Genomic DNA, 16,911 nt, shown 5'->3' on the forward strand with positions numbered 1-16,911 from the left:
ATTCGATACAACTCACATTTATACTTATTGTGTTAGTTGCTTTCACTTAAGTATTTAAGAATACATTAACACGTTTTTGTCTTTCTATATCTATGATTCAATATTCATTTATAACCTCCATTAACTTATGTAGTAAGCGTTAAATTTATGTCAAGTATGACTAACTATTTTGTTTGGGGGTAAGCTAAATGGAACTACTGACCTACCTCAATATATGTACATACATAGTTATTACATGGTTTCTTCGTTTAGTTGCGGTTGCCCAAATAACAAAACCTATGTATTAATGTACAGTGAAACGCATGTATATTCTTACAATGAAAAAATAACTGAAAGAAGATGTATTTAGTTTCTAATTCTGCCTCCAAATATATGGCAGGACGATCTTCTCAAAAGAGAGGACAATAGAAACCGAGGTGCAACAAATGAAAGCTGAGTAGCGGGTTGTATACTCGTACATATGCACATATTCGATACTAAATACCTTTTTGGTTTTCTTCAATACTCTTTTTGTAAGCTTAGTAACTATTTTTGTAAATCTATGAATCTTTGTCGGTATTAAATTATTGCACTGGAACTTCTACTTTGTACTTATAATGGCCGATATTTACGAATTATATACGAATATTTGGATTCGGCGCTTTTTATCTTACAATATAATGGTTCTTAAATTTTGAATGGAATGCAATACACACTTTTTCGTTTGTTTTACTTACAAGTGTAATATAGTAGATTCATTCGCATTAGCTATCTTTAGGGTTTATAGAATTTTGGTCGTAGTACAACTTGCGCAATGTGGTTGTATATGGATCCTTGAATGATTGTGCAATTTATGTGATTTTGAGTGCGGACTCACGTTAGCAGCACACTCACGAGGGAAATAATCGAGCCAAGAATGAATGCGCTGGGCGGTTTTGCCGGAATCATTAAATGGTGAGGCAATTTATATGTTTCCTTGGCCAAGTTCAACTTACAGCACCAAATAAAAAGCAAATGGTTGAGTAAAAGCAGCTGTGCCGTGGGATCGTGCCGAAATAATTAGATGAAGATGCAATTTGTTAATTTCCACGTGCAATTTCGATTGCGGCAATATGGTGAGGCAATTCAACGGACTCGATTCCAATTTTTCGTGCCAAGCCTACCTTCATCCTCTTCAGCAGCTCCAGACAGAAAGAAAGAAAAACCGGAAAAAACCCGCCAACCAAGCTATCTTCTGTCAGATCCCAAAAACCATCTCTCGCTAATCAGCTGGTAGACTGTTATGGTGAGTTTGTGATTGTGAGTCTTCTAAAAGTGTTCAATAAGTATTGAACCAAACAGGGGTAGGCAAGTAAGCCAGAAAAATATTTATATTCCTTGTGAGTTTGTAAGGAAATTGGACAGTGTGTAAAACGCACTGTACAGTACAAGGTCCCAAATTGGACCAGGCCTAAGTTAGGAGGGGTGACCTTACAGGAGAAACCTTGCACAAAATATCTAGGAATCATCCTAGACAGTAAGCTGTCATGGAAGCTCAACGTGGAGGAGATGGTCAAGAAGGCCTCAACGGCACTCTATGCATGTAAAAGAATGCTGGGGTGTATGCGGGGCTTATCACCCTCTCTTTCTCATTGGGTTTTTACAGCGATTGTAAGCCCTATTCTATACTATGGAGTTCTTGTTTGGTGGAAAGCCACACAAAAAACAACATACCTCAAAAAATTAGAGGGGGTATGCAGACTATCGATGCTTAGCATTACGGGAGTCCTGAAAACAACCCCGACGGCTGCACTGTATGCCATTCTGCACATTCCACCTGTAGACCTGGTAAGAAAGAACACAGCATTAACAACCGCAACCAGGCTCGGTGCCTCGGGGCAGCTTGAGCGCCGACCATGATAGTATAGCGTCATCAATCACAAGACGAACAGACCACCTGATTCCTTATCTCCGCTTCGAGGGAGATCTTAAGGCCACAATAGAGGTGGACGGTTGGCGCAAGGGTGCGCAAATGACGGACGAGACGATACATGTGTACACAGATGGTTCCAAAGTAGTGGAAGGAGTAGGGTCTGCGGTATACTGTGCTGATCCGGAAATAATCAGATCATACAGGCTGCCGCATTACTGTAGAGTGTTCCAAGCGGAAGTATTAGCCGTAACCAAAGCAGTAGAAACCCAAGAAGAGAATAGCTTAAGCTGCACCCGTGTTAACTTTTATATTGACAGTCAAGCAGCAATTAAGGCAATAATCTCGCATAGCACAGCATCTAAATGTGTGTTAGAGTGTAAGCAGTCTCTGGAGAGAATCGGGACAGGGAGACGCATACATCTATATTGGGTCCCAGGGCATATGGCAATAAATGGGAATGAAAAAGCGGACGAACTAGCTAAAAAGGGCGCATCCATTGAAGCTTGCTCCGTAGACGTCCCAATTAGACTGGGCGAGATTAAGCGAAGGCGAGAGGTGCACATGGTCGACCAAGCAGGAAAGGCGTGGGTTCAAGCGCGGGGCTATAAAGTGTAGAAGATTATGTGTAGGCCTTACAACCTTAGACTAACAAAGTTGCTTCTATCATTAAAAATAGAGGACTGTAGACTCATGACGGGTATTCTGACTGGTCACTGCCACTGCCACTGACTGGACGCGGCCTTGAAATTAGGCTTGGTCAGTGATAGCAGATGTAGGAAGTGCGGGTTGGAGGAGGAAACGATCGAGCACGTTTTGTGATCGCTCCCTGCACTTGCCAGGCTAAGACTCCAGCTATTAGGAGTAATACAGCTGTCAGATCTAGAAGCAGCAAGAGGCTTAAGTCCTAGGAAGCTTCTTGTATTTGCCAAGAGGACGGAGTTATTTTAAAACATAGGCCCTGGTTTTTGATAGGGTTTTTCAGTTTGGTCGTTAAAACAAACTTCTGGTAACACTACGGACTCAATCAGTCTATGTGAGGTCCTAATGGACCGGCCAGTTCAACCTAACCTAACTTATTGTACCAGTCCTAAAATTCAATAAACAAAAAATTTAACATGAAATTTCAGTACTGTCAATGGAAAATATTAAGAACCATGATAACCATGATAAACATTCTAGTGGACCTTTTATCAGCATATGTCTCCAAAACGTCTACACATTGAGGCGGGAATACTCATAAAGGAGAGAAATAAAATGCTTAATAGTTTCTGCTGAATACACAGAAACCTTAGCATCCCAACAGACATCTGATTGAAGAGGCCCCGCCTCCCAGGTACTTTAGAAGTCATCTCCGTAAGCGCTATGAAGAAATCCGGCACTTGAAAAGTCAGACGCATGAAGAAGAGGAGCACGAAAAGACCCTCAGATATCCTCACAAAAATTCGTCGGATTACCATGCCAACAAACGCACGGGAAACACTTTCTCAAGGCAAATACCCCGAACTCGAATTTGAGGAAAGAAATCTTCCTAGAAGTGAGTTAATAACTTCAACCGGTTGAAGCATATAACTTTAGCTGCCGCGAATCAAAGGGAGCAAGGAAGAAAACCCCCCGGAGATGGAGAAAACTCTCGGAAATGAGGAAAACCGTGCCGGAGCTTTTTTAACTAGGCGCACGGTATGCGCCAAATCTAACAACATATAACAAAAAGAACAGATAAGCTAAAAGTGAGGGCTTTGGGAAATTTTGCGAGGGTATAACAGTAGTTCCAGAGGCAGCAAGTCTTCAGAAAGCCCTAACCAGAGACCAAAGGGAGACACGATTTTCGATGAAACTCCACGATGGAACCTACTCAAGGACAAAGGAAGAAAGAGTACATGCCTTGCTTGCAGCGCACTTTCCGGACGCATCCACGGATTCCTCGACTATGATAGGAGACCTGTTGCATACCTAACCTACCTGTTAATTTTCTACTTTAACAATTATTCGATTTAAAAAAACTTCAAATCATTTGTTGTCATAGAAGAAATTTTTCAGTTAGTTGAAGAAAATTATTTTAGAGAACTGAATATCAATGAAATAATACAGAACGTGTTTTTATATAAAAAACAAAATTGTGTAATAATTCAATTTTACAATTTGTGACCATAGACAGGAAACATGTTTCATACACCGAATAGAGGAAGTGAAGCCAATAATGGGGCAGGAGATTCGTTGATTTCAGATCTGCATTGCCGCAAACACCCGTATACCAAAAGAATCTTTTAGATGAGCTGACTCCAACATTAGAGGTTGCACCTGTGTCCGTTAAAGTTCCGTCATTTTGGAGAACAAAACCATCTCTATGGTTCAAGTAAGTGGAGAGCCAGTTTATTACGGCTGGAATATCATCAGATGCAACAAAATTTCACACCGTTGTAGGATGCATCAAGCGAGTGTGCTTGGTGAAGTCAGTGATCTTATTCTAAACCCACCTGAAATCAACATATACGAAGCATTTAAATCTCGGTTACAAGAGCGATTCATGGATTCGGAGAAAAACGATTAAAGAAACTGCTGCGTGACATGAAACTGGGTGACAGGAAGCCTTCTGCAATGTTACGTGAAAGGATGGACCTGGGTGCTGGTAAAGTATCTGATGAGTTGCTGAAATCTCTATGGATGCAGATTCTTCCGAAACAGTCACAAGCAATTTTATCTGTAAGTACTGAAAGTTTAAGTAGAGTTGCCCTTATGGCCAGTGGTGCCAGAAAAAAATTCTTTCGGGCTAGAATCTAGAAAAAAAGGGCTAGAAAGAGCTAAAAATTTCTTCAAGAAAATCCAAAACCCGTTGCAAAAACAGCTAAAAGCATATGTATGTATATTTTTCAATGTAAGTTTTCACATTAATTTCAAATCAAACTAAACTAATCAAAAAAACAAGGGCCAAGAGAGGTACATAAGTAATACTGTTTTTATAGCTCATTTTATATTTTTTAAAACCGAAAATACGTTTTTTTTTAGTTTTGTTTTGCCATTTGGCGGTATGGTATCGTTAAAACGTAAGCAGTGTTTTTCACACTACAACAATGGCGGCACGGCTATAGGTTCGCCAAAAATATGACTTGCCAAAATGTCGGCCGATGAAAATTAATTTAAATTTTTTCCAATTTTTTTATTTAATTTTTGACGTACTACGGGTGTATGAATCACCATTAAAATATACGTGTGCGATACTCAAGTTTATGTTGGGACGAGATATGTTTGAAGGGCCTTAGACTTCAAAATCTATGATTTCGTCCTCAGAAGATAAATTATTATTATTGCTACACTCATAAATATTTTTTGTGTTCTAAGAGATCTTTGTTTATTTCAAAGTCATGACAGCATTTATTCAGCCGTTTAAGACAACTTTTTATTGTCAGAAGCGAATTCAACATAACTAAACTCATTTTCTTTCTGTGTTTTCTTTTAATCAAACTCACGTTTGAAAACGTTCTTACAACTTCAGCATTACTTAGTGGCAGCACAAAATCGACAAGCTTTTGGAATTATACTATTTAACATCAAACCAAAAACTTAATGTTGAAGTCGCATTTTCCACTGCGTTTGTAATCTCGTTACTTCATCAGTGCTATACTTGTTTTTTTTTTTTCATTTGTGAAATATGAAAACCTTTGTGGTTTTACAATTCTCAATGTGTTTTCAACTGAAAAGAAATCCATTTTGGAAATCGTTTCTATATTGTGCAGGAGTTGCCTTAATTGCTCTATTAATTTAATTATGGAGTCGCGACATATATTACGTATCTTTCTTTCAATGAATTCGTCTATAAATTTATCTTATTTTTAATTCGTATATATTCTTCAAAGGTATAATGAAAGTAAGGTACGGAAGGCAAAAATTTATTATAATCTGAAGTTAAAGGGTCGAAACTCTTAGAAGGTGACACTATGCTGTTGCTCAAGCTGCAAAGCAAATATAAAACCTCATGACACAGTTTATCAATTAAAATTTTGTTATCAGTTGAGCACCGAGTTGCCACATACATAACGAAACAAATAAAATACAACTTCGACACACATAAAGCACATTACAAATTTCACAATACATATTGCCGAAATAGATTTGGAGCCAAAAAGGGGCAAACATTTTAAAAAGGGCCAAAAAAGAGCTAGGGGCTAAACCGGAATTTTTGGAGCTAAACGCAAAAAAAAGTGCTAGATCTGGCTCCAAAAGCACTAAAATGGCAACACTGCTTATGGCGGATAAAATATCTGACACATCAAATGCTTTGGAGATAAATAGTGTTTCCAAGACTCCTTCCATAAATCATGTTTTGGAATTACGCATTGAAGCTTTGACGAAGCAAGTTAAGCTACTTCCAAATTGCTCTCGAAGTCATAGCCGTAATAACAACAAACGCCAAGAAGTAGGTCGCCTATTTGTTCGAAAAAAAGCATTAAACACAGAATTTGTCATTGATACTGACGCAAACGACTCGGTGTTCCCTGCTCTTTCCATTGAATGGTTGAATGGACCAGCATCTCTCCAGCTATTTGCTACTAATCAATCTCCAATAAAAACCTTTGGAAGCAAAACATTAAAATTAAGTTTGGGCCTAAAAAGAAGTTTTTTGTGGACTTTTATATTAGCAGATGTTAACAAGCCTATAATCGGCGCCGACATTCTCAGCCATTACGGATTAGAATTGATCTTAAGAATAATATCATAATAGATAACGCCTCAAACTCTATTACTAAAGCGATTTCACATGTTGGGTTATTACCACCTTCAACTTAGTCAATATTTGAAGACTGTTATATATCCATTACTTGAAGAATTTAAGGATCTTACCATATCGCATGATAAAAATACACCAATTAAACATTCTGTAACGCATCACATTCAAACACCTGGCCACCTATTTCTTCTAAAGCTCGTAGACTATCTCCTGAGAAACTACAAATTGTTAAGCGTGAACTCGATACCATGTTAAAGCAAGGCATATGTAGGCCATCAAAAAGTTGTTGGGCTAGTCCATTACACATGGTACCCAAACCTGATGGAGAATGGCGACTTTGTGGAGATCATCGGCGGTTAAATTCTGTGACAATTCCACATCTATTTGAAGGGTTTCGAGAGTTTGGAATTATTATAAATACGTCGAAATCCATTTTTGCGGTACCCGAAGTTCAGTTTCTTGGATATTTGGATACAATCAATGGCTTGCAACCCTTACATTCCCAAAGCCGCACAGTATTAATCAAAATTACATACACTATATAGTGGAAATAAATAGGGTGATAATAAGAAAAAGCAATAGTCCCCGGAGTTTTTCAAAACAATAAAGAGCAATTATCTGGTGCACCACTTATCGTATCCCTCGCTTAATGTGCCAACATCTCTATGGGTTGATGCGTCTGATACTGGAATGGGCAGTGTCTTACAACAACAAATACATGGTAATTAGAAGCCTATCGCTGTTTACTCTAAAAAATTAACTAGTACACAAATGATATACAGCGCTTATGATCGTGGGCTTTTAGCAGCATACTCGGCCTTAAAACACTCTCAATATTTTTTAGAGGGTAGTCAATTTGCTATATACACAGACCATAAGCCCCTTATATACACTTTTTTACAAAAGGCATCACCGAGGCAGTTAAGGCATTTAGATTACATCGATCAGCATATCGTCGATATTCGTCACGTTTTCGGAAAAGAAAATATTGTAGCCGACGCCTTATCTAGAGTCGATGCAATAGCAATGCCATCGCCGTTAGTTTATAAAGCGTAAGCTCTGGCTCAAAAATCAGATTCAGAATTGAACAGTTTTTTAAGATCAGCAGACTCTAGCCTTGAGTTAAAAAAAAAATGAAATTTCCAGAAGTTAATGTTGACATCTTTTGTGATGTCTCTACAAAAAACATACGTCCGTATATTACACCAACATTTCGAAAACCTCTCTTCGAAAGTATGCATGAACATTCTCATCCAGGAGTGCGAGCATAAGTAAATTTACTCCGAAGTCGTTTTGTTTGGCCATCAATTTCCAAAGATGTAGCTAAATGGACTAAATCGTGCATTGCTTGTTAAAAATCTAAAGTTAATCGCCACGTAAGAAGTCCTCTTGGCAATTTCACACCCCCATTAGAACGTTTCAAATATGTCGGTATAGATATTGTTGGTCCATTGCCATTATGTAAACAGTATAGATACATCCTTACATGCATAGACAGATTTACACGTTGGACTGAAGCAATGCCGCTGGAAGACGTGACTGCTAACTCCGTTGCTTATGCGTTTTTTTCTGGATAGGTTTCTCGTTATGGTGTGCCAGCTCATATTATTACTGATCAAGGACGACAATTTGAATCATTACTTTTTCGAGAATTCTAAAATCTAAAATGCTTGGAACAAGAATAACGCATACAACACCATATCATCAACAGAGCAATGGCCAAATCGAGATGACATCGTACTTTCAAAGCTGCATTAAAATCCCATAAATTCTAATAACTGGGTTAATTCACTCCCTATTGTCATGATGGGTTTGCATGCAAATATTATACAGGACATTGGTTTCTCCCCAGATGAAATGGCATTTGGAACAAATCTACGACTTCCTGGAGAAATATTTGATAACAAAAATGAAAACAAATACTCCACACAATGGGTGAAAGAATTTTCCGAAAACATGAAATTTTTAGAAGCCAGCGGTTCACTGCAATACGGGCGGAAAAACGTATTTGTACATCCAGAATTAGGTACCTGCTATCATCTATAAAGTGTGACGCAGTAAAAAAAAACCTTTACACCAACCATACGACGGTGCATTCAAAGTACTTTCTAGAACTAATAAAATTTTCAAGATTCGAGTGTGCGGAGAAAGTAAAGTAATTTCAATAGATCGTTTGAAGCCACCAATCAGGAAAATGTTGAGGAAGATTGTAAAAGTTATATTCCTCGTAGAGTTACTTTTAAAATAAATGAATTATGTGTATGTCGTTATCACTAGGAAGGGGGTACTGTGGCATTCCTACCTGTTAATTTTCTACGTTAACAATTATTGGATTTAAAAAAATTCAAATCATTTGTTTTTTCAGTTAGTTGAAGAAAACTACTTTAGAGAACGCTTGGCATTACTGCATTACGGGAGCCATAGGCAGGCAGGTAGACGTTAGTTAAAACAGCTAAAGAGGAATTTGGAAGAGGAGAAGCTGAAAGAACAGATTCCACTCATCCAACTTCCCAGGGATGACACGAGGAAGCTAATTAGGTTTGAGAAGCATTTCAAAATAGATCTGTGGAACAAATGTACGTGGGACACCTCAAGATTTGAAGCGCTTCACCAGGAATACACTCAAATATGGTACACCGATGGCTCTATGACACTGGAGGGCATCGGGGATCTTCGCCCTAGAAGCAAAATGTGCCTACCACTCGGAAAATATCCGATCTTCCAATCCGAAGTTACCGGCATAACCCGTGTGCAGAGATGTACTGAGCGACAGGCAGACTGTGCTCAAGGCATTATGTTCAGTTGAAATTAAATCATCAACAGCTCTTGAGTGCGTGGAGACGTTAAACAGTGTAGGGGCCAATAACACCATACGTTTAGCTCGGGTACCTGGATACAGAGGAGTGGATGGTAACGAGCAAGCAGGCGAGTTTGCCAGGTTGACAGTGGTCGAAAAGCCAATAGGACTTGAGCCCATCATGCCAATAGGATCACACACCATAAGGGAAGAGCTCAGGCAAAAAGAAGCGTGCCTCAGAGAACAACAATGGAAAGTCCAGGACTTCCGCAGGGAAAGGCACTAATAGGAGTGCACAACTCAAAGCGATATAAAGCCATGATTAACCTCATAAAAAGCAGACTTAGAATTTTAACAGGCATATTCACAGATCGCTGCAGACTAAAGAGCCACATGCACAAACTAGGTATATGGTCTAGTAGCCTCTGCCGTTTCTGTGATTCCAAAGATGACACTGCAGAACACATCCTGCTGGAATGCGATGCAGTTGCGGAGACATAGGATCCTGGGATCGCTAAAAATAGAAAGTAGTCCCATACACTCTTTGAAACGGAATACCATAAAATTCTGGATTTTGTAAGAGAACTCGGTTTTGACGAGTTGCTGTGAAGTGAATAGGGGCACAATGTCGCAGTGCTTAACCCATCTTATCTATTTATCGAATGCCTCTAACACCTTTATCTCTTTGGTCCAACTCTGTTGAACAGCAACTTTCCTCGTACTCCCGTTAGAGGATAATGATGACAATTTCTGAGTGTTTCAATCAATATCGATATGATAAATGTAAATAACTATATCATTTAACAAAAGTTGCTATTATATTATTTTGCACTGATAAATTTTTTTATACCAATATGATCAAAATGATGAAAAAATAATTGGGTTTTTATTGAAGTATTTTGCAACACTCAACGATGCAACTACAAATTGTACTGTATTTCTCCCATAAATGCTCTATAGCTTCTAACGCTGATTGAAAAACATTATACGTTTGTAAAAGTAACTTTGTGAAGGCGTTTGCCTATAGCATAAATAAGTTTAAGTCTTTGACTCGTAGGTTTTTACTTTATTCCTGGTATTTTATAGGGGGTTCAGTTTGATCGTTAAACTTACTTTTGGTTACACTGTGGATTCATTCAATGCGAGATCTTCACGGACAGACCAATTCAACCAAACCTAGTACAGTATGAAAACTTCTTCTCATATACTGCCGGTCTACAGCCGTATTATTGGGGTAATATTATATATTTATAAATTCTTACCGAAATGGGACATGGGTGATGTGTTGCAATGACAGTGTGTATATTGCGATTGCAACTGCTCTCTCTCCTCCAGACTGGGTGTGTCGGTCAAGCGCTTGCAACGGCGCATTGCTGCGATACTGTACCATAATTTGTATACCATACGTGTCATAATCAAACTAAGAAGAAAATCAACTATAATTAGTGCTGAATAACAGTAATTAAATTTACATCATTTCGCCGTATCAAATTCACTTCACCAACGTAGCCCATTGAAGTCATAAAATCGCCAAAATGACAATTCAGTGTTGCGACAATATTTTCTATCTCGGGATACCAACTCGCATGTAGCGCTCTTATTTGTGCTGATATGTCTTGACGATTAGCATCAGAATTTTGTATGTCTTCTTTAATATTTTCAATATCCGCACACTTTTGCCTATATTCTGTGGCGACCTGAACAGTAAATAATAAAAACCTTTATATATGAAAGATTAAAATTATTTTTAAAATATTTACATTCTGATCCACATCGCCCATACATTCTAAGCGCCCTTTAAATTCGTTTATTGACTCCCTAAGTTCATCAATGGTATTTGGCAGTAGATTGAAAAGGTCAAGTGATTTGCACTCTCGTTTAGCTTTTCTGGCCTCTGTAAGTTTCGTTTCCAATTGCTGATTAGTCTTTTCTAGAGTTCTTGTTATTGTATCGACCATGCGCTAGAAAAAAGCAAACGTATATTCTTTAAGTTATAACAAATAATGCATCATGTATAAGTACCATCGCAATCATTTTATTTTCTGTCGCATCTTTTATAGCATTAATGAGCTCCTCGTTTTCCTGCTTAAAAATTCGCTCCTTTACAACAGCAATTTGTTTATCAACAAAAGCCTGCTGTAAGTTCTTTAATATTTCCATTTTCTTATTTTGTAACTGCAGTATACCCTGTAAACAACTTTTAACTTTCTCTTTAAACTTTGCTTCCATATCCGCTAAATCTACGAAAAAAAAATAAATGTCAAAATTTAAAAAATTACAATTTTGCACACGAATAGAAACTAATTTTTCATACCGATTGCATTATTTTTTAGCTGCTTTACTTTATCATTTTGTCTACGACATTTCTCCTCTAATTGTGCTCTTTCTGCTAGTTTGCTGTCTATGACACGTTTTTTGGTCATAAATTCTTCGCGCAAAACATTTGTTTCTTCAATTTTTGCTTCCAACGATGTACGCTGATTCTTTAATTGGTCACTTCCACGTTTTAACTCACGCAATCTAGTTTAAAAAAATATGGAGTTTTAATTAGTACAGTTTTAAGTAGAAAGGCATTTTATTCATTACTAGTTCGTTAAGTGGTTGAAATTCAAACACTACAAACGGAAATATACGTTTGCTTTTCTTCACTATATTTCTTTCCTTACGGCTGCTTTTCTATTACATCCTTTCCTTTATTCTATTTTATTCTATTTTATTTTATTTCCATTATTTTATTTTTTTTCTTTATTTTAGTTTCATTTTATTTTATTGTATATCTTTTAATTTTATGTTATTTTACCTTATTTTCTTTTATTATACCTTATATTATTCTTTTTTATTTTATTTTATCTAACTTTTGTTTACTTTATTTTATTTTTCTATTTCACATCACTTTATTTTATTAACTAACACGAAATTGTTGGAACTAACAAAACGAATAAATACTCCAACTTGAATATGCTTGTTTGCTTTGCAAAGTGATTACAATATCAGCAAAGAAAATTTAAAATTTACTCATATTTGCTGACTCTCCCGATATTCTTCAAACAAAACAACTCTGTACACCAGTGACGATCTTTTCCTAGCCCACGGGCGGAGATTTTTAATGATCTTACACAGATTAGCGGACACCTACAAGGCAAAAGAACTCCCTGCACTGTAAGGCAATATTATGCTCAAAGGCATTACCGCGTTAATCATTCGAGGTATGGAACAGTAACAGGTAGGTGCAGAGAAGACCTTATTTGTCAGTTAACTTTTAATTTTTTACGGAAATATGTAGAAATTTCTTGCAAAGTATGAAATTTTTTAAAAAACAAAGTATGGCGAAAATGCTTACATATATTTTTGCCTCTATCAAACAAGGTAACTATTTTAGCTTTCCAAGTAAAAATTGTTTTTGATGGCCCACTGTAAAAGATTTTGTTCCTATTATAAAATAATTATTCGTTCTTTTTTTTTCATTTGAAACTATGTAATTTATAAAGGCAAATAGAGAAGTGCTAGTTTTTTGGGTGTAGCGATGAAGTATCTCATTTTTTAACACAAGCGAAAAATGTTACTGTATGCGTTTGAGCATCAATGATGTACATAATCTTCGTTCATTTGCTCGCGAGATCAAATTTGAGTTCGTTTGTATGATGCCTGCTGGTTTTCTCAACACAACAACATCAAACACACGTAGCGTCCGTAGTGTGCGTGAACATTCTCACAGTTTATATAAGTGTTTGGTATTGGTGTTAATGTGATTTTTAAATTGATATTTGGCCGCCATTTTTAACGTTTTTGAATTGTTCTAATTGCCGGCACAGCTTTTTGGAAAGACCTATCGATGCATGTGTAATTGTTTATACTTTAGAATTATAGTTTGACCGTAGAAGGGGCGCAAATTTTCAACTTGCCAATTATATAATCCCAGCGGACCAAATGCGTAGTCGGATAAAATATTTCATTTGATACATTTTCGACTCAAATTATAGCGTTTTCTTTTCTGAAATAAATTGTTGCCTAAGTAAATGGTAAAGCCTTAATAGATTTACTCCTACCCCAGAAAATGTTCAACATTTATAGAGCATGTAAAGACCATAAATGGCTACCCGTGTATTAGCTAATTTTCACAAACGCGCTATCAATAATAAAAATTCATTAGCAATTATTTCCTTCATTTGAATTTTCTTCGCTAAAAATTTGTGAAGTTACGAAAATAAATTGTCGCGATCAGCTGGTTTAGCAGAGTTGCACTGCGGTGTGGACCGCCATTTTATGCAGGGTAAAAGTGTAACGCTTTTGCGTTGCGAGCAGGCAACAATTTTCACAAAAGAACGAAATACTCCGTAAAGGCGTTACCTGCTTTTTAGAATAGAACAAAATATATCTACAACCATTGCGCGGCGTACAAAGAGCGTAATACTTTTGCCAGAAAAGAAAACGCTATTAGATACTGAAAAAATTGTTTCCGGAGTCGGAAACAATATTATATAAGTATCAAAAAGGATATTGCAAAATGATCACAAGATATAGGATGAGCGAATTTTTCAATTGTTCCGTTTCCCGTTGTGTTCCCCTATATTAAATACATTGAAGCGCACTTGAGACGTTTATACGCGTACTTTCTTTGCACAGTATTTATTTGCGTATAGTAAATATTAAATAATTTTTCAAACACTGCACTCAAGTATTCACTTTCACGGATATCATAGAACTAAAAAATTGTTATATTTCTTATTTGCGCTGCGCATTGATAGAAGAAATAACGATATATACGGAATTGTGAACCGTTATTTTGTCTGCATTTTGGTTTTTGTCACAAAACACATGTTGCAAAGCTCATAAGAAAGTGTTTGACCCCACAAAAATGAGCATCGTTCTTTGCTCACTTGTGAGTATTCCTGCAAACATTAAGCGAGTGATATGCGCCTAGGATAAAGTTTCTATCTTCCTAGCGAGCAAAAAAGTTATAAGTATTTTGTATTAATAAAATAAAAATTCTGCATTGGTTTATTTAACTTTTTTTAATTCAATTGGGGATAAAGTAAATATTTTAAGACTTTTATATCATGAAACTCAGTCGTAGATATGCGAAAAGACAATATTTTCACATGTATAAGTCAATACGTACATATCTAATTTCGTAGTAGCTGGTACTAATCCTGAAGCACCCAAAAATATGTCTGATGATGAAGATTTGGTGGTCTACGAATTAATATTAAATAATATTAAAATTTGATATAACTTACCGATTTTCGGCTTCTTGAATTTGATTTGTACTTTTGCTAACCAATTGATTTTTACCCCTTATTTGATTTTGCAAAATGGATTTCTCGCCCGAGTATCTGGAAACCTTTACGGAATACAATTGGTCCCCTATTGAACCATACTTAATATTGACGTTTTAAAAATAAGCAACAAGTAAATTTAAATTACCTCCAAAGAAAAAGTTTACGTTATTTGGAATGTCGTCTGTTTTCTCATTAACAACCGATGTACCAATTGGAATTCTATGAATACCATTTAAATTACATAAGTAATTAAGTATGGCGAGTGGACCTTCAATCAAGTCAATTAAATATGCAGAAAAGCCGCAAGATCTATATACACATATATATATATTTATGTTTTAAATGAGTAAACTTAGTTTCAGATAAAAATTTTACCACAGCTTACCTTAAGGATTCTATTGGTATATCTGCACGGTAATTTAATTTATTTGCAGGAGGTGCATGACCGACATTAATTTGTAACTTTTGTTTTACGCATAGCTCGTTGACAAGCAATGAAACGTCCTCTTTTCTTTCACATGTGAAAGCAAGAAGATCTCTTGTGCTAATAGTATTTTCAAAATACTTGGCATGGTCTGGGTCGCGCACACTTAACTATGGAATAATTAATATTTTTAACATAAAAAAGAACTCAAACATTTTAACTGTGAATCTATGCACCTCCATAATCATTGGATTATATACACGTCCTTCAAATAAGTCTTTATTATCCTTCAACCATTGCACTGCTCGATACACATCGGAATGTTTTTCTCGTATTAGCTATCAAACAAGAAGGTTAGAACAAATTTTAAGAAAATATAATTTTATCACCTCTAACTTTTGTGCGTAAACATCATTTGCCCGCTCAATACGTCTTTTTAATAAACCTATTTCGGGTACATACTGTTCATCTAATTTACTGTTAATTTCTGAACGAATTTTCATATATCCAGCCAATTCTTCTTTTAACCTTTGAATCTTTTGATCAAGATCAGCTTTTTGAACTTTCCAAGTTCTATCTGCATTGACATTTTCTCTTGCCTTTGTTAAATCAGCCAGAAGTAGGCGTAATATATTAGTTTCATTTTGCAGATCCTTATCATATTCTGATTTTTCACGTTTCTTCTTCTGTAAAATATAAAAAATAATTTCTTTAATTGATTACAACATGGTTTCAGCTCGACATATTACAATAAGTTAACCGTTTAAATAATTTCTTTTCCTGGTGAAATATGGCGAATTCGAGTCTTAAGATCACCTGTACAAAATTGTATTATAATGGCTAAATTTCAGAAGGCTCCAATGGAAAGTCGCGAAAACCAATGCAAATAGTCCTCCTCGCGATACTCCAAATATTTCCACTTTTTGCGCGGTTTGCGTGATCGCATTTCTTATGGGCTAGGCAGAGCAAAGTAGAATTCCAATCTGCTGCTCGCCTCAGCCTGTTGTTTATCGGCGCTTAGTCACTATTATCACTTTGTAGTCGGAAGGCGGAATGCTCGTACCGTCATCGGGGATTAGGATATCGGGCTCGGCAATGAGAAGATTTCCGACCTCAGTTATTCTGCAGTTTTTCATCCTACTTTAACTCAAGTTTGAGCTGAGATTAAGCGTCCGATCTGGCAGGATTAAACTCTAGTTAACCTATCAGTTATTTGCGTTCGTTTGAAATGGCGTGGAATATACCCAACAAGCATTTGGGTTTCAATACCATTAGTGCTCATGTTGGTAACTAAGAATACTTCTAAAATCTCAAGAGTTGTTTCGGAACAGTGGCTCAACTCGAAAATCATAGTACTCAGATAAGGCAATTTTTTATAAATAAAAAATGCTATCAAGTTGAAAACATTTAATTCCAAACTTGTGGTTCTAGTAACTGGTCTAAAATGTAAGATTCAATACTACAGTATTTTCACGAAAATAAAATAAAATATGTATTATTTATTTTTGATTTATACGCTTCATTACTGCTATCAACCAGGTGTATATTTCTCACAATAAACAGCTGTTGATTTTGGTGGTACCTCCCTGGAGATTTTGTTTTCGACTCCACCTCAACTCGATATCCAATGTAGGATATCAACTGGAGAAATATGTTAATATTCATGTGAGAACTGTACATTTCTCAAAATTTCTCAAAGGCTGGAAAATAATTTAAGAATTATTAAGGAAGGTTTCGACGTTGGAGATTCGAGAACTATATATTTCACAAAATTTCTCAAAGTTTGGATAGTGATTA

The 16,911-nt window shown here is 36.4% G+C and overlaps 1 protein-coding gene across 3 annotated transcripts in view; it reads right to left on the bottom strand.

Moving 5' to 3' along the window:
• Positions 1-16,911, bottom strand: part of SMC5 (structural maintenance of chromosomes 5) — a 126,868-nt gene that overhangs the window by 34,861 nt on the left and 75,096 nt on the right. For all 3 annotated transcript variants that reach the window (XR_010948622.1, XM_067759741.1, XM_067759742.1), the window contains exons 5-14: positions 15,504-15,800; positions 15,351-15,452; positions 15,076-15,284; positions 14,836-14,999; positions 14,649-14,775; positions 11,726-11,931; positions 11,434-11,651; positions 11,172-11,372; positions 10,884-11,108; positions 10,674-10,831 (exon numbers count right to left, since the gene is read on the bottom strand). Coding sequence is in view for 2 of the 3 variants with exons in the window: in XM_067759741.1 (XP_067615842.1) it covers positions 10,674-10,831; positions 10,884-11,108; positions 11,172-11,372; positions 11,434-11,651; positions 11,726-11,931; positions 14,649-14,775; positions 14,836-14,999; positions 15,076-15,284; positions 15,351-15,452; positions 15,504-15,800 (1,907 nt within the window). In the remaining variant the exon portion in view is untranslated. The remainder of the gene's footprint in view (positions 1-10,673; positions 10,832-10,883; positions 11,109-11,171; positions 11,373-11,433; positions 11,652-11,725; positions 11,932-14,648; positions 14,776-14,835; positions 15,000-15,075; positions 15,285-15,350; positions 15,453-15,503; positions 15,801-16,911) is intronic.

This window comes from Eurosta solidaginis, chromosome 1, assembly GCF_040869045.1.
Source record: "Eurosta solidaginis isolate ZX-2024a chromosome 1, ASM4086904v1, whole genome shotgun sequence".
In the NCBI taxonomy this organism is placed as follows: Eukaryota; Metazoa; Arthropoda; class Insecta; order Diptera; family Tephritidae; genus Eurosta; species Eurosta solidaginis.